Raw genomic sequence first — 21,189 nt, forward strand, 5'->3', positions numbered from 1 at the left:
GGATTACAAAGGGGCCTTTGGCTTGTGTGTGTGTGTGTGTGTGTGTGGGATGTGGGCATGGTCCTCTTTATAGCTTGGCTATGTACATAGTGAAAGTATGGCAGTGAATTAATTTCGGCTGCTGGAAAAGGTCATTAAATAAAACTAATATTTGTGGGAGTGAATCCCCAGGAATTAACTTCAATACCATACACACAACAGTTCAGTGTTCTGGCAGTAAAGCGGAGCATCATGTCGTATTGTGGACGAGCACACTGGCATACGCTTGGCCTTCTGTCAGGAGTAAAGCGAGCGTTGCTCCACTGTCCTTCTGTCAGGGGGTCGTAGGGGTCACGAGGTCAGCCAGCTCTTCCCGTTGAACCCCATCCTGACGATCATCTCGGCGGCATCTTACTGATCCGCTGCTTCGATAGAGACGTCCCAACACCGAGCTGTGAGCTCGCGTACGTGTGTGTGTGTGTGCGCGCCGTGTGTGTCATGCGATACACTGATAAAGTAAGCACACGGGGGGGGGAAGACGGATCGGCCAGCCGCAGCACTGCATCCGTCACTGAGACAAAAACCACACCGGTCGACGGGAGCAGAAGACAGAGAGCTTGCATGTGGGGGAGACCTTATCATAGCTGGACACATTCCAAGCACGGAGGCAAAAGAGGCCAGGTGAACCAGATCGCCGCGGCATGTGTGAGCAATATGTATGAGTGTGTGAATGTGTGCTTCAGTGTGAGAGAAAGAGAGAGAGAGAGAGAGAGAGTTTGTCAGTGATGAATACGAGTTTAACGACCTACACCATACAGATAAGCGAACAAATTCACCGGCAACAATGCAAGCTAAAAATAAATACTTAAAGAGCCCTCCAGGCCAACTTGGGCTTCGTATAGACACAATCTAGAGTCTGAAGATGTCAGGAACAGCACTCCTTTATTTACTCTTTGCCTTTTGGGGCTTTATTTGTGTTGTTAGTGAGAATTAGTGAGGCTGAATGAACAAACATGTGAAGTCATAGTCATGTATCAGTGAGCTGTGTTTTCAAGTTATTTTCAGCATGAACTGGTCCTTTGGTGGTGTATCCTTGTCTATCTTCACACTTGCAGATCTTTAAAGCAATTAAGTAACTTCTTAATCATTTCTTCAGGCATACCTTCAAATGACATATTATTTCTTTTAAGAAAGACGTTTTATCTCCCTGTGTAGGCCTCATAAGCATCAGTTTATAGCAGAAAAAACAGAATTTTTACGACAACGTAGAAAAGATCTGCACCCATTTCGATTTATTCAAGACTGTAGAATTTGAGCTCGTGTGGTTTACTCTGCTGCATCACGTCACTCGACAAACCCCCCTTTTTCAGATGATGTACAGTAGATGAGCTCCCATTCTTTCGAGCTCAGAGGAGGATTTTGCTGGATGAGGGATCTCTCCTTCTTAAAGGACGTTGTTGCATTTCATCAGGGATAAGATTCATCACAGCAAGCAAACAAGAGAGCTGTGCAAATCGCATTTAAAGGAATTCCTACACCATCGCGAACAACGTCTCTCTCACACACACACAAACAAACGCAGCAAACAAAAGGCACAAAGCAAACAAAAGCTGAGAGCGCTCATTCTGGACACTGAGGGGTATGTCAAGGATGACGACACTATGTGATTGCTCATTATTGCGCGCCTCAAAATGACGCACTGCTGTGTCAGTGGTAAGAAATTGCAGCAGGCATTTTAACAACAAAAAAAAAATGTTCTGGTTGAACAATGGAGCTGTTTCCTGCTTCAGACGCCTCGGCATGTGGCGCACCGGGTGTGCTCGCCCGGTCAGAGGTTTCGCCGCTCTGTCTGTGAGTGAGAGGACACCCGAGGGTCCATTTTGGAGATGGCTGTAAAGCTCCGGCGCTGACCCTGGGAAATGGCTGCGATAAGGCCTCTATACAGGCCAATTTGACAGGTCACGACCCTGTCTCAGAGCGAGAGCGAGTGTGTGAACACAGCCGGGGGGGGGGGGGGGGGGGGATGTGTCCCATGATGAGATACTGGTGATATCCGAGTGTATCCCCAACGCTGCAGCAGTGGCTGTCAGTCTATTGATTCACAGCTCCAACAACCGAGGAGACAGGGACAAAGTCGGGTTTTGTTGCTGCGACAGCATGTGATTATATATATGTATTCGTATCTGTGCCTGTATGTGAGTGTAGCACACAGCTAGCAGAGCATTATGTGGCCTGAAGAACAGCGAACAGAGAGACACAGAGACAGAAAGCTGGGGACCTTCGTCCACACGGAATTCAACAGCTGCATCGGGAGCTCAACAGATCTATTCATGACAGATACACAAAAGTGTAGACACACACACACACACACACACTTGGCACGTACTGGACAGTGGCCTGTTTGTGAGATTAGAGGGATGCCATGCAAGTTGTGCGAGTTTCGAGAGTGGGAGCGCCAAGGGGAGATGTTACCACACATTACTAGACAGCCTGTGTCTTCTAGTGCATTCAACACAATGATGGCGTCTGTCTGCTGCAAGCGGCACGCCGGCTCTGGCTGAGACAGCCGAGTGAGCGTGGGATGGAGCTGGAGGTGTATGCGAGCGATAGAAGATAATAGATGGGACTTCAATGAGAGCTTTGATGTTGATATAAACAAGCCACATTAACAGGGAAGAGAGACGGGGACAAAGGCACAAAGGGAGAGAAGGACTGTGCGGAGAACCACAAACCTGGAATATCTCTGCATTAGAGGGAAAGAACACAGAGTTCTGAATCACAGAGAGTGTGGAACTCACCCGCACCCCCCCCCCCCCCGCCGCCAAAAAAAGCGTACATTCTCTATATTTGAAGTCGTAACTTTGTGTGTTAGCAGAGAGTGGGCGGTGCAGAGCATGATTTGACAGCTTATCTTGCAGTAAAGATCCTGATGAAAAAATACGAACTGAAGAACACTGGAAATATTGTATCCGTTTGTTTGTCTCTCAACTTAGACAAACAAACGGGTAAATATGCGCTTACTTACTGTTTTATACTTTTATGGGGTTGAACAATACGCCGACCAAACTTGGAAACTCTAAGACGCTCGCGGTCGCCGTTCAACCCGATTTGGGGTCCCGGGCTTTTTGGCAGCTCGCGCCCCAAACGGGTCTCTCCGGGAGAGGTCAGTAGCAGGGACGTCTGCCAGGTGAGAGGCTGACTCGGGGTTTAATCGATGCCTGCCAGAGGACGGGCAGACAAGCAGGCTGGGAGAGACAGGCCGCCACTGGAACCGCCCGCCAGAGATAAAACTATTCCTGGTGGGGTTCGCCGGCCAACCGCTGAGCCTGCGCTGTGACGGGGAAACTCACGCTTCAGAGCGGTTTAGGGGATTGATTTGACAGCTAATTTACAGAGGAGATTTGCATACGGACATGCACTAATAAGGCAGGCTCTTCCTTCCCTTCCTTTGTCTTTCACCGCCATATCTGTCCGCTCGCGCCTTCCAGGTTTGTTTGTCAGACCACCGCAAATACTAATAAATAACACACGCACATTAAACAGACAACAGATGCTAATTGGATATTGACTAACAAACTAAAGCCTTGTGTTTCCTCCTGTTTAAAGCCTGCGTTTAAATGACTGATCGGCTGTGTGTCCGCGTCCTACCCGGCTGCGTGTTGGGTTGTGCCTGAAAAGACTGCATTGGGCTCACATCATGTCACAGCATGCTAAGTGCTTTGACACGGCCCCACAAAGAGCCTGCCCATCTGATGCCAATCTCCCCAGGTCTTGGTGTCACCCAGGTGGAGGCTTTCAGAGAAAGCAAGGACAAAGACTCCTCCTCGACACCGCCGCACAATGCAGCCTGACTGACAGCAGAAAGGACAAAATGGAGCTCCTCTGTCAAGTGGATGCTAAAGTGGTGGGTGGCAAAGAGCGGGGAAAAAAAAGGGTTTCAGGAGAAGGTGCACGCGCTGGATTTACAGAGACAATAAGGCTGCTTTCTGCCTGGAAGTCACAAGATTCACACGAACACTTACACGTGACGCGGCCTGTCACACGCTCGTGAATGTTTGCTGCCCTCCAACCCGCTGACGGAGTAGCCGTGCTGGCACAAGAAATGATTTGTAACACAAAGGGGACACGACGCAGCCCGAGGCTCGTTGCGCCGACACACCGTCGGGTTTGGAACTTACCGTTCTTGTTCTTGAACATGCTGAAAACACGCAGGATTTGTCTGAAGTAGGGCACCAGAGCCTCTCCCACTTGGTCACCCGACTTCACCAGATGCTGTAAGACTTTCATGGTGGTGCACATCACATCGTGGTTCCTCGTGTTCAAGGCGTCTGGGGAGCGGGACAAAAGGCAAGCAGTCGGTCAGGAGAAAGAAAAAAAAAAGGTTCCACCGTCGGCCCATTTTTAGATGTGATCTGCAGGTTTGTTTGTTCATGCAGGTGGAGTGATTCTGACAACCGCAGTTATATGGCACATGAGACAAATTACATATAAACCTTAACTGCCACAGACATATCCCTCGCCTTGAAAGAATTTCCCTTTACAGCTCGGCTTTTGATTTAGACTGACTGGTCTGCAATCAGTGATTTCAAATGCACCAGGGAGGCCGCAGTAAGTGAGAGCCAATCACTGGGCTATTTGGCCTACAGCTGCACTTAACTCCATATCCCACTGATAGAGAGAACAAAGGGAATATGACGGCGGTAGGGATGGAGGGCTGCAGAGATCAAGTGAGACATATTCAGAAATAGAAAGAGGGAAGGTGGGGGGACAACAAAAGACAAAATGTCGGAAAGATGAGACAGTCAGAGGTCAAAGGGGGAGAAAATGACTGTGATTAGCAACTAAGATGGACATATTTCTCAAGTTCTTTACAGTCGTGCGTGTTTGAGTTTTGTTACTCCCTCAGCAGAGTGTCAGCATACTCCCAGTGCGAAAACTGGCATAAGCGATTTATCACTATGAAACCTTTAACTGTCAACTGATACCTACTTTCACAAAAAGAGGATGGTGATGGCATCACAGAATTACCGAAATGAAAGACCGGAAAAGAGAGTGTGAGCAGAAGCCCTGGCAGCTTGCGGCTGACAGAGGGGAGAACAATCTCAGAATGTGAGAGGGAGGTTTAGAAAAAATAAGTAGAGGGTACCTGCCTGAAACCTGAAAGATTTAAATCTGACAAAAGGAACACAACATAATGGAGGTATTTGATCAGATTTCTGTCACTGATACAGCACCAGTCAAAAGTTTGGACACATTTTCTCATTTCTTTCAATGATAAAATGTGTCCAAACGTTTGAGTGGTTCTGCACCATGGCAACTTATTACATACAAATTTAGTGACACCTGAAGCCCTGAAAGAGTTTGGGTCAACGGGTCAAAAACATTTAGAGGCAATGCTACTAATACAGACTTCAAGTGCTACCCCGCCATCCTCCACGGGGATCTTCTTCATCCCCTGCAAAAAGACCGACGGAGAAAATATCGTTTGGCGCTAGGATCGCTCAGAGAACAGAACAATAAAAATGGCTGCTATGCAAACACAGAGCTGTCATAAGCACACAGTCACCCATAACACGCGGGCATGCACAAACACTCAAACGCATCGAAAGCGACGACACAAAATGTCAGCCTCAGCCATGCGCACAGGTGGTCATGAGCAGGCCAGCTGCCAAATGTGACTTGAAGCTACACAATGTGAAAGTCATACAAACGACAAGTGGCTCCCCGGTGTTGAAGGGATACAACCTCTTGCACTTCATCACATTACCATGATGCATTTTTGTCTGTGCAAGTATGTGGTAAAGTAACCGGTTGTACCAGGGCCATTGTTTTGTCTATTTGAGTGTGTGTGTGTGTGTGTGTGATGCCTATGAATTGGACCAGCGGCAGTGCAGACGATGCCGAATGAGCGAATGCATTGTGCCCCGCGCCGTCTCTCCATCTCTGCCTCAGCGTCTCCCCAGATAGACAAGCGCGCATATATCTGCCATCACCGAGATAAGGTGGAATGTGGAATGACAGGAATTTCAAACCTACATAACAAACAATGAAATTCTAATTACCAGCCACCGCAAACAATTTCCCCCACTGTGACATTTGGACCGCGGGACTGTTCAATTATTCATTGCCACTCTCGTCTTGCCGCAAAAAAAAAAGGAGAAAGGGAAAAAAATTAAAAGAGGCAGCCGAGGGCCTGATATATTAATGGTGGTATAAAACCTGTGTTAGGACAAATCTGAATAAAGTAATAATCTATTCATGCATGGACCTGTTTCAAATTCAGTGTGGAAAGAAAACAGAGGTGACCTTGTATTCTGTTTCCTGTGACACGTCAGCGGTCGGGTGACACTTTTGAGAGTTTAGCGGCGAATTGTTCTCACTCATGGAATAAATATACTTTTCAGATCAGAAGAAGATGTTCCCGTGCAGAGGCGTAACTGGGGATCTTCGCATAATGAAAGTCTCATTTGGGCACAAAGCTGAACAAATGTTATGCCAATCAACTGAGGCTCAATAGAAGCATGGCTCTGAATCCCCCTCCCTGTTTAAGGAAGCCAGAAAAAGAAAAAAAAAACACAGCATTTGAGTTACAAGTACCTTTTCTTCTTAAGTCACTGGGGTGCTGTTAAGCTGAGCAAGACCTTTTTGCCTTTACCTCCAAAATGTCAGGGTTTCTCAGTTATTTTACCACTGCATACCTTAAAAAAATCAAAATTCATAGGTATTTATTTTCTTGTTATTCCTTCTTTATTCCTATTTTTATGTTTAAGGTTGTTTTTGGAAGATGGGGTGAAGGGAACAGGGTGTACAGAGGGGAAGAGTTCAGTCTTTAAGTCACCGAGGACAGCGCCTTAGAGAATAATGTCAGCCAGAGCCTCCTTCATTGTGTATTCTCGCTGGGCGACCTGCAGTCATCATCAAAATTCACCAGGGCCTGACGTGACTCAGTCGCTGTGCAGATAAGAGCCTGCCAGCCACATTGAAGATGCATTAACGGTAGAGGAGAAAAATATATATCTTGCCATTTTAGACTTTTTACTTTCTTCCTTTATCCACCATCTGTCCTTCTTCCCTGCACCATAGAAAAGTCATTAATCTGGGTGGAGAAACAGGCCTGATTTTTAATAAACTTAGAAGTTAATAAGGAGCAGGCAGTTTAGAACGTCATCATCAGCGCAGAGTGCGTGTTTTCATGAGGAGCATAACCATCACCTTTGGTCTGGCCTCTGAGAGACAAACCACCAAAAGTGCTGAGGGGCTTGAATTTCTAAACTACGGTCCAAGTTTGCGAGTGGCGCGGTCGCTCTTGGCATAATGATAAGTTGTGTGTAGTATAACTCTTGTTGAACACATATTTCAACTGGGAAAGAAGGCTGGCAAATCATGGCTCTGTGAAAATAATAAATAAATAAATAAAACTTTACCTTTTCTAATATTTACAGTACAGAATACCAGATAAAAACAGTCTTGCGAACACAAAACAAGGAAACGTCACACTGTAAGATTTGTAAGAGCGCGCTGGTTGGAGACTTTGAGCCAGGGTCAGTCAGCCACTGTGTCGCCGTCACGCCCCCCCGCCTCCACCAAAGTCCAACACCCACACACATACAAAGAAGACACACTCTGACATACACGCACACACCACCAGCCAACTTCCCGTGACATGAGCACTACCCCGGGGCTCACTGGGCGCCACTTAAAGGCTCCCACTATGAAACCGACACTCCACTCGGCAACGGCGCCAAACAAAAGACGGTGTGTGTGTGTGTGTGTGTGTCTGTGTGTATGCGAGACTGTACTTTTGCAAGTGTGCGGAAATCTTGCAACAAAAGCTACACTCTGCATTCCTCTAACTTCTCTGTACCTTGATCCTCCTCCTGTTTGACACCCAGGAAACCTATTTTTTCCGTGCACATCACTGTAAATTCTCTCATAGTACAGTTAGTCATAAACTTCCCCAACCTGAGACCTGACATTTCAGCCCGTCTCCATCTGCCCACTTGTGAGCGTGTGACAGTGTGAGCGCGCGCACGCCGCGATAACACGTCACCGCATAGCAGCGGGCAGATTAGCGGGCATGCTTTTGGAAACAACCTCTTCCGGGCAAAGGAAAAACAAGGACGCTTCGCCCTGAGGGCTAATGTAATAATAGGAACCGTATGACTGCAAAACCAAATTAGGACTTGTCACAGGACTGGCCGTGTGGTAATGTTAGAATCTGTTGTAGCACAGTGTGCAAGACAGGTGAGTCCTGTTTCCTGGTAAAGTATGTTGTGCTATTTTAGTTGCACTCTACTGCAGCTGAAATTATTTACTAATTTAATACAATTAAGATCTAGATGCATACTAATTTTGCCTAAACAAATTCCCTTTCCTATTTATAAAGTGTTCTCATTCATTTTCCAGCTAACTTAATTTTCCTTTTCATATTATCTCTTATATTAAGTTACCTAACATCAGGTTATTTATGTATTCAGGGCTGCAACTAGCTATACTATAAGCAACTGAACATGATTCTACATCTGTAGAATGGGGGTTCATCTGAGGTCAGCAAACCATTTCATGAAATGATGATGTCATCAAAACAGTAAGGCTGTACCTGAAGGACTACTTTCATTCAGAAAGCACTAATACTGTTTAGTTATAGAAAGGTTTGTGAAACTGAAAACTATGAGTGGGGAGTAGGAACATTTTGCTGAATCGATTAGCTCTTGTGTGTTAATTGTGGAGAATCGCTATGATCATTTTGCTGTGTTGTGTGTTAATTTTTAAGAAATAAAAGTAGCGGCCTACTATGTTCTTTTGCCGCCTCCTCCTCACTTCGCTTTACAGCTATGATCTTAACACTCAGAGGTGGCAGGGGGACACAGTGAAGGTGAAACTATATCAACACACACACACACACACACACAGGGTCCCTTGGGACGCGAGTTGCGTTGTGTGTGAGAGAGAGGAGACGCCCGGCCAGACTCACTCCTGATGGGGATGATGAGCTGTGGGACGACGGGCAGGATCTTGGGGCCTCCGTTGTCCAGCATGTCATGGACTCCCTTGCAGGCGTAGAAGTTGTAGGGGGCCACAGTCTCACACAAGCCCTCAAAAAACAGAGGGAGATAGTGGTGGTAGTCCAGCTTCTCAAACTCCACCTGGGAACAAGAAAGGACTATTTACATCACACACGCTTACTTTAATCCAGAGACACATACAAAGGTGGGTGGGGGGGGTGTCCTTTGCTCAAGGTCATTGGTTGGAACATATGGCAGCTGATCAAGACATCTACTAGCAACGGAGATTATCTTTGGGTTTACTTCCCTCAACGTGCCCGTTTACAGCAGAGATATAGCGGATGAAAATTGTGTGTTCTCCAGGAAATCAGATGCTGCCATTAGGCCTCCTTTAGTGCTTTGCCTTCTGTCTTTGTTTGCCCTTGGCTTAGCATGATATTTTAGGGACACAGCTCCTCTTGCAGCCATTTATAATAGTACACACACACACACACACACACACAAACACTCGCACAAATTCAGCCACGTACACAATGGCGACTGGGACAGCTGTTCAGGAGATCATGACACAGCGGCATGTGGCATCTTGTGGGCGGACGTGTTAACACCTGTTCACGCCATTTACAGGACAGACACACAGAGGCGCGAGATTAAGACATTCGTCCAGCTGAGGGCCACCGGTCGGCTTTGATGTTGTTTAGCTGAGTGTGTGGGCGCTGTGTGACACATTAAAGGGAAGTCAGTCCTGTGTGTGAAGCCATCAAAGGAGAGCCACTCAGGCTCACCGGGTTGCAGAGAACAGCTGACCCAAAAGCAGGCGGTCCTTGAGCCTTTGGACTGTTCTGAAAAATCATAAAAAAGGGTGCATTATAGCCGAGGCTCATGCAATATCGGTTTGTACTAGATGTAGCTACAGTGTGCTGATTGCTAACAGTGGTCTCAGCCGTAGCACTGCAGCCCAATGACACAATTGTTGAGATTGGGGTTAGAGGTTGAATGGGCGATTCTGTTTTTTTATGTAATGAAAGGTAATCCCTTTGGTGTGGGGGGCAAATAGCCCCCCCGGGCAGCCAGCAGTCCTTGACAACAGCTGAAGCCACAAGGAGACGGTCTGATGTCCACACACGCGCACGCGCACACACACACACACACACACACACACACACACACACACACACACACACACACACACACACACACACACACACACACACACACACACACACACACACACACACACACACACACACACACACACACAAGCATCCTGCTGGGTCACACTGGTCTTTGGTGAAATGTCACCCTAGCAATGGCGCTCGGTGCTTTTAAGTCCCCAGCCCTCGCCAGGCCGCAGGTCAGAGCAGAGACTTCAAAGCAGCCCTACACACTGCCGATCCCCCCCCCGGCCCCCTTCCTGCGTAAGCGCAGAGACGCACAAGGAGAGGAAAAAATATGGAGGGATGACAAGATGGCGACAGGGCTGATCGCATTGAGGCAATTCGCCGGCCAACCTTGACCTTTTCCCTGCGTTTGCTCAAGATCATCGTGGTGAGTCAGAGCGGACCGGAGACTAGAACAAAAGCAAACATGGGCCCAGTGAGAAGGGGAGCGGAGGGACTGGAGGGAAGAGAGGCGAGAGGACACTAACGCGCAGCTTAGCTGGCCCGCCGATGGCAAAGACACACAGGGACGCGTCGCGCCATACAGTGTGTGGCTTTTAGTGGATGTCTTCCATACATATTAGAAATAACATTGGTTGATGTGATTATGCTTTGGGATAGGGAAATGCATTCAATAAACTGAATTCAGTTATTGATAAGAGGATTAAAATAGCGCAAATGAAGAATGCAAGTTAAGGTTGAGGAACTGAAACTTAATTGCACTTCACAGTGAAGTTTTGCTATACTGCCAGATATGGAGACAGACTCATTCTATTACGCAGATGTACTGGGGTTGAAATAGATTTCTAATGGTTTTGGGTAAAGATAAACTAGAAACTATGCCTAAGCTAATAGTACAGGCAGTAATAGTCTTATTTAATACAGCCGATAGATCAGGTCTCACACAGACCGCATCCTACCTACCTGTGTGAACCTGAGATGTCGTGTGTGTGTGTGAGTTAATAACCTGCAAGCATTAATGTGGTGTTGTTGTGGAGATGCCTCTGAACTTAATCCAAATCCCATAAACAAGCACTTAGGGACTGACTGAAGATTCCAGTTAGCACTGAAGGAGTGGAGACAATCAGCAAACACCTTCACCCGTTCACGTTCTTACGCACAGACACACGCGCACGCACACATTCCCGGGGAATCTTAATCAGCTGCTGCACTCAGCGGAAACTCTTGCATCCGTTATTGATTGTCCGCCCGGCTTTGTTTGTCTTTGGGTGCCTGTGGGAATCCCCCTGGAGTCCAGGGAGTCAATAAGAGTCGGGGCAAAGAAGGACTCGGCCAAGTAGCAGCAATTAGCCTTGGGACACAGACCTGCGTGTCTCCTCTGGTCAGCGCGGCAACAGCCGAGACACCTAGCAACGGCGGCAGATAGACCGGGAACAAGCCTGCTCATTAAACAACATCATCCGAGCCACAGGAGGAACAAAAACAGCAGGTAGCCAATTTAAATACACCATGCGCGTGTGTGTGTGTGTGTGAATGCATGTGTGGGTGGTGAGATGTGTGATATGTGTGTGTGTGTGTGTGGGTTTTCATGAACGCTTACAAGCGAGCCCACATATACCCTGTGCATATCAGGCTAGTTTGCCAGCGCAGCGTAGTGTTGAAAAAGGTAAAATACGCAGATAGTCCATACAGAAGGATGTAACATTGAGTGTGTCACATGTGTGTGTGTGTGTTTTCCCTGGATGTAAGATGATTGCTGTGGACTATATCTAATGTGATATGTCACAACTAGTTATTCCTCTCCCATTATATAAAACTAAACTAAATTGGTCCTAGTACCTGGAAGTGGGATATCTTTGGTTTAGAGGTGTGTATTTATAAGAAATACTTGTGTTTACATTTCTAAAGGTTATGGTGCTATTTGAATTGATGATGCTATTATGACTTGGATCCAGCGTCCTGGTTGCAGGTTTCTGTATTTAGACGAAGAGGCAGACGAGCTGCCGTCAGTTATTCCAGCCTTGTGAGAACAAGCTTCCTATTGGTGCCACTCGCACTGTGAGTCACTCTGTCACTATGCCCAAGCGCACTTCCATTAGTTCTGCAGAAAATGTATCATAGAAGATCAAAAAGAAACGCAGGAGTCACATGTAGACAATGGAGCATGCGTTTTCTAGAGATTTTCCAACTCATTAACAGGGCTGTATGCTACTGGCAGGCATGAACCAGCAAGAACTAAAAAATAACAAATAACATCAGTCAGTGTGATCCTGACTTCACGACACGACCAGCCACGCTGCTGTCAGTTTCTAAATCGCGGTCAGCGTATTTTAGACCTGTGCAAAATCTGTCCTAAAATAAGAACCTCAAACACATGACACCACACCGGGATTTGTCCTTTTTTTGTTTTAGAATTTCTGGACATGCACGGCCGCCTTCCGGTTTCTGACATCTAGGTTGGCTTCCTATTCCAGCTGAGAATCAATACCAGCGTCCCGGGATTTAAGAGCGGCCCTTGGTTGAATATTGATGCCACATTATGCTGCATTGAAATAATAATTTAGGGTGGAACAAAAAGAAATGATAATCCACAATTTATGTTTGAATTTCACGGCTGTAGGGGCCAGTGCTGTTAGATTAAGGTAAAGGAAGCACACCATGAACCAATTCAAAAAGTAGCAGCTTAAATCACCGTGAACGAAACACCGACGTTGCGGATACCAATGTCCCGCTTATTAATCTCTCACATGAATAGTTTCCGCTCCATTAAATGTATCTTTAGGCTGCACAAACCGGCCATGAAGCCTGCCTGCAGCTCCTGCATGTGCAGCTGGAGACATCACAGAATTCACCACGTTGCAAACAGGTCCGCCAGACTTTTGTTATAGAGTCATATTGTAAAGAGGACTTTGTTTTCAAAAGCAAGTTTTAACTAAATGTTGCTGTCCTGATGTTAAGAAACGGATGTGTCCGTGGAATCGCTGAAACCTGCAGTGGGGGTGGTGTAGGCGTCGCCATATCTTCAACAAGGCCAACCTCACTACAGGTTGCTGCTAGCCGATGAGGTGTATCAGATTATTACTTTCAATAAAAAGGCTATTGAACAACACTCAACTGATAAATACATTTTTTTTTACCCTTTTTTGTCTTTTATACATCAAATCGAGTGTCATACCAGTTGATTGAGGTTGATGTCAGGTTTCGCTACAGAAACAAAAGCTGCTTTCATTTAGCTGCAACGGAAGAAAATGAGTTCACTGAATTTGTCCTAAACAGAAAACAATTATCAGAAAATAAATTTGAGCTCTTAAAGTAAGTGACTTTTTACATTCATCATTAGCTATTCTATTGAAGACGTTAACTCATGTTGACATCTCTCCATTAACTAAATTAGTACTTTATTGTGTTCTACTTGACAAACAAGAATGTACATTTTTCTCTTCCTTGCCAATCCAAACCAAGAAAAAAATGCAGCCTCTTCTGCGGTTTCAAGATTTAATTTAGTTTGCAGGGATGCTACGCCTCCTGCACACGGATTCAAATTTCACTTATATAGATGCTTTTACGGTACAACCTCACACACAACATTCTCAGAAATCACCGCAGACATTGAATCCTTTTTTCATCCCAATCCGACTGTACCACAGGTGCAAAGCACACACCCCCCCGGCCACAACATTTCAAAAAAGCTGTGGCAATGCTGAGCGCACTCACTGTGGAAACAATAAAGGAAAAAAAAAGAAAAGGAAGAAGAAAACTGAGCAAAAGAACAGACTATGTTGACTTTTGTGGAGGTCACAATAAGAGGGAGCAGGACTGGAATAGGCAAGCGATAAGTGAAGGGAAGAGGAGTGAGTCACTCTCGCTATCTTCCCCGACAGCTGTTCCCATCTAACAGGCATGCAAATACGCTCAATTCAGAGCAATAGTAGTAGAGTGCAATGTGTCAATTGAAATGATACCCAACACAAGCTGGATTAGACAATTTTGGGGCTTCAAAGGCAGTTCAGCACCAGGACACAGAGAGCTCTGAGTTTTATGTGAACCTACCGCACACACACACACACACACACACACAGATAAAAAGAATATTACTCACAGTGGAGCCAGCGGTCTCAAATGGTTTATTGAGGGTTTAAAGCAGGAGGGTGTTATTAGAGTAACAAACATTAGCCAGAGTAATTGAAACAGCGACTCTGCAGACAGAGTTCCTGTTGCGATTGTGCGTCTATTAACTAACGCTGTTGTCGAAGATGAGGGAAAAACCCTGGGAGACGATCCGGCTGAAAATGATCATTTCACACGAGGGGATTTTTTTTTGTTATACATTATCATTCGAAACCATCAGCCTGGGGTTCGCCCCACAGCTGACATTAATGTCAGTGGCATGCAGTCAGGGAGGTCTTCCCAGAGGACTCGGATATGTTTTAAAATGTGTGCAGACATCTTTGCACAGGAGCAGACATTTTACCTAAACGCATCAACTATTCAAGTCCAGCGGCTTACAAATGAATCAAATGACTGAATGTATCACTGAAGTGAATGGGTGCCCCATGCATATTTGAAGAGGTTGCATCTCCAAGGAGGAGACGAAAAAGAGGAGGGACGAGTAAATCATGTGTGTTGACTCAGCAGGGATAACATCAAATGAGTGTTGACCCACAGGAGAAGTAAATAATTGAAAGCAGTGCAGAATGCCCGAGAGCTTTACTACTTTTCAATTTCTTTTACAATTTTCGCCCGGCGCCTGCGGAAGAAAATGCAAGCAAATGAAGTGTTTGATGTTCACGCATCTCTGAGGGAGGAACATGATAACATGTTAACGCCATTGTTGAGAACAAACGTCCTTGGAGCACACAGTCTCTCAAGAGATTGGAATCTGCTCCAGTTTAAAGGGTGAACCCGCTAAATAAAGCTCAGCTTAGGACCCTCTGCCATTGGGCCGGAGGTGGTAGAGGACCAGACAAGAGGCTTCATAGATCTCTGGAGCTCGATGTCATGTTAACTCGGCCGCACGTGCGTTGGGACGGATGCTCTGGCCCCGTGAGGTGTGAAGCTTTTTCCAATGACCTAGCAATGGTCACGGCTCGGCAGCGATCGGTGGGCTCGCGTCCGTGTCTCGGCCTCTGCTCTTAGCTCCCAGTGATTACGGCTCAGCAGCCGAGCTTGACAACACACAGGCAGAGTGTAATCACGTCAGAAGGAGGGGAGGTGTAATCAGCATTTCCCCTCCAATCAGCCCCAAAATCACCGTCTCTAATCCGCAGCCAGCCACTGATGGGTTTGATTGATAGGATGGATTTGCTATCTGGCTGTGGGGGTCCGCGGGGAGCAGAACAACAAGCAAGAGCAAGAGACGCAGTCAGCTTATCAGCTATCGCTACATTTGTTACCGCTCCCCTCGTTGAGCGAGGCGGGGTTTTTTTTTTCTCCTCACGGGCTACAACTGGCAGCGCTCCTCTCATTTATCATACAGAAGAATTAAATGTGGACACTTCAAAGTACTTCCACACACAAGGGTCCCCGGGGCGTGTGCTTTCTCTCTGTTTAAAATGGAAAGGGCCAATCCATCACCGCTTGTTGGTGACAGAAACCACAGAGAGTATTGGAGTGTTTGAGCGAGCCGAGCACACGTGTGTCTCTACATCCATTAATTACTCAAACATGTGCATCTGCATATGTGTGGGATTTTGTATTTGTCAGACGCAGACTGGACATAGGGGGAAGGAATAGTGATTTTTTTCAGTCGGAAATTCCACGACTTTCATATCGACGGCCTGCACCTTTTTGATGAATCGCGCTCCTCTGCTTAACACTGCAGTAAAACATCCTCCAAAATGTTCAAACAAATAGGCTCATTTTTAATGAGCATGTGATGAATTAGCTCCACTGATTTTGTGCATGGAGCTAAAACAATAGGGACCAAGACAAATGCTCGGTCTGTTGAAAGATGAAAGGCGTCTCTAACAGGCTGTGCGAGCGATTTGACAAAACGGGACCTCAAGAAAAGAAGGACGGCGTATAAATTAGCAGATGCAGACACAATTTGACCATTAACATGTAAAAATAACGATTTGGCAATTTATTTGAATGTGACCTTGTCCCTCTGTTTTCCCAGTTGATTATCTGCCCTTTTAAAATGATGTGGAGGAACCAACAGAAAATATGTACTTTTCCATGACAGCTTGGCAAACGCCATCCACCGAGGAGAAAAAGGGAGCAGCTATTAAACAACGGCTCTAGGTGATACTGTTTGTTCAACAAATTAACGCTCGCACTACACGGTGCCTGCCTTAATTAAAGCTGCAAAATTCCCAATCAACCGAGAGTGGCCACGCTACAATTCAAGTGCCAGTCACAAACGTTTGGGGGACAACTCCATGACCATACCATAAACACATCAGAGCCAGAGTAGTTCTGCGTTATGAATTCAACAAGTGAAGCAGGGTTTGAGCTTGTGTGTCAAGTGTGCTGAGCCAGTAATGCCCACCCTGAGCTGGGGAGAAGCACAGGGAATCTGCAGCATCAGCAGCAGAAGGCTGCATGCTTTTAGCAGCAGCAGCAGCAGCAGCAGCGACAGAGACAGTGTCTGTCAAGGCTCTGTCCAGCTCCTAATGGGATGTTCTTGTTGTTGCCCGCAGATGACTCTCATCCTGTGTTCTGGACCACAGATCAAAGAAGGAACGGACTCCACAGATCTACCAGGGCTGCACGGATGCAGAAGACACGCAGGCAGGCAGGGAGTGGAGTGGGAAGGGTAAGTAAAGGGTAAAATAAAAAAAAAAGCCATGCAAACAAAACCAGTAGGAAAGAAAGCAGGAGAGAAGTGGAAACGAAACCAACCCGTCCTTTTCGCATTGTGTCCCTTTTTCACCCTCACAGGCAGATCATAGATTACAGTTCTTCCCTTTTCTGTGAGGGCAGTAAAAAAGACGGACGGAAAAGCTTGACTGTGAAGAATTTTGGATCCTCGGTGGAACAATACGTGTCCATTCCATTGGGAAGGAATGGGCACACGTTCGAAGGCTCCGCTAAGGGTCAGGATTGATATGAGGGCGAGGGCCTTTGTCAGGTGAGGTGTAATCATCCTTTTGAGTTATGAGTGGCAGCCAGCTGGGCAGCTGATGGTCCAGAGATAAGAAAATGGTTTGGCTGAAAAATATCGAAAGGCAAACACACGCACACCACCATCATCCACCTGGAGGGAGAAAGATGCGCGGATGATACCATCATCCGGCTCCTGGTTCAGGAAGGAAAGGGTTGTTTCAGAGGAACTGACTAATGCGCCCTACACGCTCTGCATGGGATGAAAGCTGCTCGTGAAATGTCACAGAAAGGCTGCACGCTTGTGAGCGCACACACACACATGTAACTGCTGCTACTACTACTACTACTGCAAGATCAATATTTTAGAACAGCATGACTGTGATGTTCAGATTATCGGATGACTCAACGAATGCCAAGCAACACGTGGCTGTGCTGGAATGACTTCCTTTACTTTCGGTTGTCCAAACTGCACTGAAAACAGAGTCAGGGCTGACTGCTGAAAGAGGATGTTATGAGTCTATGTATGTAGAGTTATTAAGTAAGGAAGTGAAAACCAAATGCAGAAACAGAATGCAATTTCTTTGCTTACTTTTTTATCAGTCATATTGCCGTCCAAAATGAAGATTACGACAGAATTAGGGGTTCTGGCTGCAGTTGGTTTGAGATCAGTGACTCTGGTGGGTGTTTTAGAACTGAGCGTTACTAAGTGATATAATTATGGCAGCTGGAGAGAACTTATTAAAAGCAAAGTTATAGCACAGTACATAAGGTGGAGAGGCGGTGTACCCAATCTGCCAAAGACATCCATGAAAGGCAGGGAAGCCAATCCTGAGAAAAAAAAATGTCATCCTGCAATTCGAGGAAGATCTTTATACATTGTTTTGTTAAATAAACACACTCTAAACTCTGATCCACCACTGTGGATGTGAATTTATTTCAGCAGGTGCTGGAAAACACCACAATGGATGGAGAGAATATACAAGGATGGATGTACTAGGAAAGGAGGAATACATTTTAATGTTGTTTGCCCAGATAAATAAAAAATAAAAATAGCCTGCACCCAAAGATGGCGTACAGGGATTGTGTACCGCACCACCCCCCACCCCACCCTACTGCACCTCAACACACACACACACACACACACACACACCCACAACCACAAATCTACTTTCCATTTGGAGGAGAGAGTGAGGGAGCAGAAACAGTTCAGTGAGGCAGATGTAATTACAAAAGGCAATACACGCCGTGTGTCTCCAAGTCTCTCTGACCCACATGGAGGAAGTAAGTCAGGGCTTATCAGCATGCCACAGAATGGGGAAATCTTCCAGCAGAGGTGGCCAGTGCCCCCTGCTCCTTTCAGATTTGACACATGGAAGATGATGGTGGTGGTGATGATGGTGGAGGTAGTGGTTAATGCGCTCCAAGTGAAAAAGACAACAAAATGAGGAAATAGTCCCTTGCTTCATTCGTTGTAGCAGGCAATCTCTGCGTTTCCCCGAGAGGAGAGATTTGAGGCAGATAAACAGCGCTAGTCCAGTTGTCATGTCATGCACTGACAGGAATCTTAAGTAGACAATACACAGGGGGCACTACTGTATTTGCTTGGCTGTAGGAAAGCAAAAATGTAGCAAAGTAAATGTTGCTTGCTGTGACTATCGATCACATTGGAAAACAACTTTTAAGTGTTTTAACACCATCGTCTACTGTTAGTCTGCAAAGCTGTAAACAGGCCACATCAACAGGAAGGCACCTGTGCTGTTTTTGCCCGGCTTCTGCTGCTACAGTTATGCCGCTGTCATTGGTGTGAAAGATGTGGGGAGACGCTGTTTTTTTAGGAAGCCCTGAGTAGTCATTTGACAGCCATTGTCGGGAGACAAAGTGAACAGGGAGGATGAAGAGCCCGACAGGTTCATTGCAAGCACTGCAGGTGCAAACCGATTGGCCTATGGGCTTCCTGCTCCTGCGAATATAAACGCACACAAGTATATGCAAAAGATGCATGCGCACACGCACTAGATTACACTGCCTTCGGAGATTCACATCGACAAGTGGTTACTGTGGGGAAGTAGCATATGAGAAAGGTATGTGTGCAACGATCTCAGGTCCTATTTGACCGAGAACACTGTCCAGTCTTTAATACTATAAAGTGAGCTTGCAACTTCCAGATGCAAATGCGTGTCTACAAACTAGCCATTAGTCCAGCGCGGACCGACCTAAAATCCCTCACTCAGATTTGTGAGCCCTTCAAAACGAAAGAGGGATAGTCGTACCATCACTCTAAGGCGGGGAATCTCCATCTAAAAGCTTCTCCGGGTATCAAACTGAATTTGGTCCGATCAACCTTTTACATGAATACTTACCAGTAATAGTCTCTCTCTCTCTCTCTCTCTCTCTCTCTCTCTCACCACCACTGCGGTCCTTGTGTGAGGTGGACACTTGTTCTTGCAGGCCTCTCCTAGAATGTGTATTTCACAAAGTGCCTTTATTTAATGATTAACTAGGTTGTAATAGATAATATATTAAAATTGTTGTACATGTTTTTCTTCAAGAAAGGGGACATTTAGACCACAGATGTATTACTGAACGGTAACAAATGCCATGGCCAGAAGCCTGAGAGGCCCATCTGGTCAACTGTGATTAACAGGAAGAGATGCAAAATGCAAAAGAGCTGCAAAGAGACAAAGCAAAAAACGGGGGTCTCATTGAATATGAAAAGAGTAAAAACAAGATACACTGATACACCGAGAGACACAAAATGACTACAAAGACACAAAACCGTACAGATAACAACAAGACACAAAACACTGCGGAACGCCTCTAGGCAACGGCACTTTAAAATGTTTTTGTGACAGAAAACTAAACCACTTCCAAATCTTCAAAACAATGCGATTCAATTACGATTTGATGGGAAAAGGTAAAAAGAAAATTCATTTTGATTTCAAGGTTGAAAAAAGGAAAATATTAAAAATATTCCATTACTTTATTTTTTGCCTCAAAACTCAAAAAGCCCTCTGAGCCCCTTGTGTGAACCTTAGTGTTGTGTTGCGGTTACTCGTGTCAAGAGGTGTACATATTGTACACTACTGGTTACACATGCACTCATGCGTAATGTACGTTGTCAATTGAGGCTCAACAGGTCCCAAATTATCTTTCAGCTGGCTCTTCCTACTGTATTTTGCCACCAGGATGCACTTCCTATTCTACCCCGGTTGATTCAGCGGAAGTAATCACCACAATCAGGCTCTCGATAAATCGGAAGGATAGAGGAGCCGGGAAAAGTCCGTTAAACAGAAAAAATGAGGCTACATGGAGGGGCCTTTGAATGAAATATTGCTCATATTATTTCTTTCTGCTCTCCAGACAGGGCCGTCTGTCATGACTAGGAAGGGGCCAGAGAAAGTGGGCTAAGTGGTCAGACCATTCCACGTGCCTTTCCAAGTGGCTGCACAGATATTAGGATTTTACAGGCTATTACACATGATAATTGCACAGCATATTGAATTTCAGGCAATCTTCTCACACCGACTCGCTCCCTCTTTTCTATAAATAAACATTTAACAGTATGTAAAGTATCCATCATGTGAACTATGATTAAAGGTTGTTTATGACACACAATCAGTGTGCATGGCATTTGTGTAAATTCAATAACAGCACTCTACTAATTGCAAGGCTTAAACCAAGCTTTAGCTCTTTAGATATTCATCTAAGCCAATTAAGTGAGAGGCGGGTTGGGGATGGAGCATAATCCTTACTTGAATGTTAGAGTGCACATTCAAGAGCAATGTAAGAGGAGGACCCAGTACACTCACAAATAGCAGCATTGCTGCTCCGCAAATTATTCACCCAACGTGTTTCTGCTAAAAAAGAACATGCAGCTTGAGAGATGTGTAACCAAGACCACAAAAAGAAGAGCTGCTGCCAACTAAAAAGAGATTATTAAGAATTGATAGTTATGGCTATATATCCTTTTCTAAACACATCACTGGAGACAGTCAGCCGAGGTTCATCCCCAGTAATAGTTTGTACTGTTATATCTC

The 21,189-nt window shown here is 45.7% G+C and overlaps 1 protein-coding gene and 1 long non-coding RNA gene across 4 annotated transcripts in view; one reads left to right on the plus strand and one right to left on the minus strand.

Moving 5' to 3' along the window:
* The window catches only part of LOC134104073 (uncharacterized), a 30,676-nt gene extending 12,381 nt beyond the window's left edge, over positions 1-18,295 (plus strand). Inside the window, exons 2-3 of the long non-coding RNA XR_009941599.1 lie at positions 16,747-16,862; positions 16,988-18,295. This is a non-coding gene — a long non-coding RNA (uncharacterized LOC134104073). The remainder of the gene's footprint in view (positions 1-16,746; positions 16,863-16,987) is intronic.
* Positions 1-21,189, minus strand: part of pacrg (PARK2 co-regulated) — a 106,345-nt gene that overhangs the window by 42,316 nt on the left and 42,840 nt on the right. For 2 of the 3 annotated variants that reach the window (XM_037486784.2, XM_037486787.2), the window contains exons 3-5: positions 9,770-9,826; positions 8,954-9,125; positions 4,158-4,307 (exon numbers count right to left, since the gene is read on the minus strand). In XM_037486784.2, coding sequence (XP_037342681.2) covers positions 4,158-4,307; positions 8,954-9,125; positions 9,770-9,826 — 379 coding nt within the window. The remainder of the gene's footprint in view (positions 1-4,157; positions 4,308-8,953; positions 9,126-9,769; positions 9,827-21,189) is intronic. The other variant, XM_037486785.2, reaches the window with a different exon arrangement.

Source organism: Pungitius pungitius, chromosome 14 (assembly GCF_949316345.1).
Source record: "Pungitius pungitius chromosome 14, fPunPun2.1, whole genome shotgun sequence".
In the NCBI taxonomy this organism is placed as follows: domain Eukaryota; kingdom Metazoa; phylum Chordata; class Actinopteri; order Perciformes; family Gasterosteidae; genus Pungitius; species Pungitius pungitius.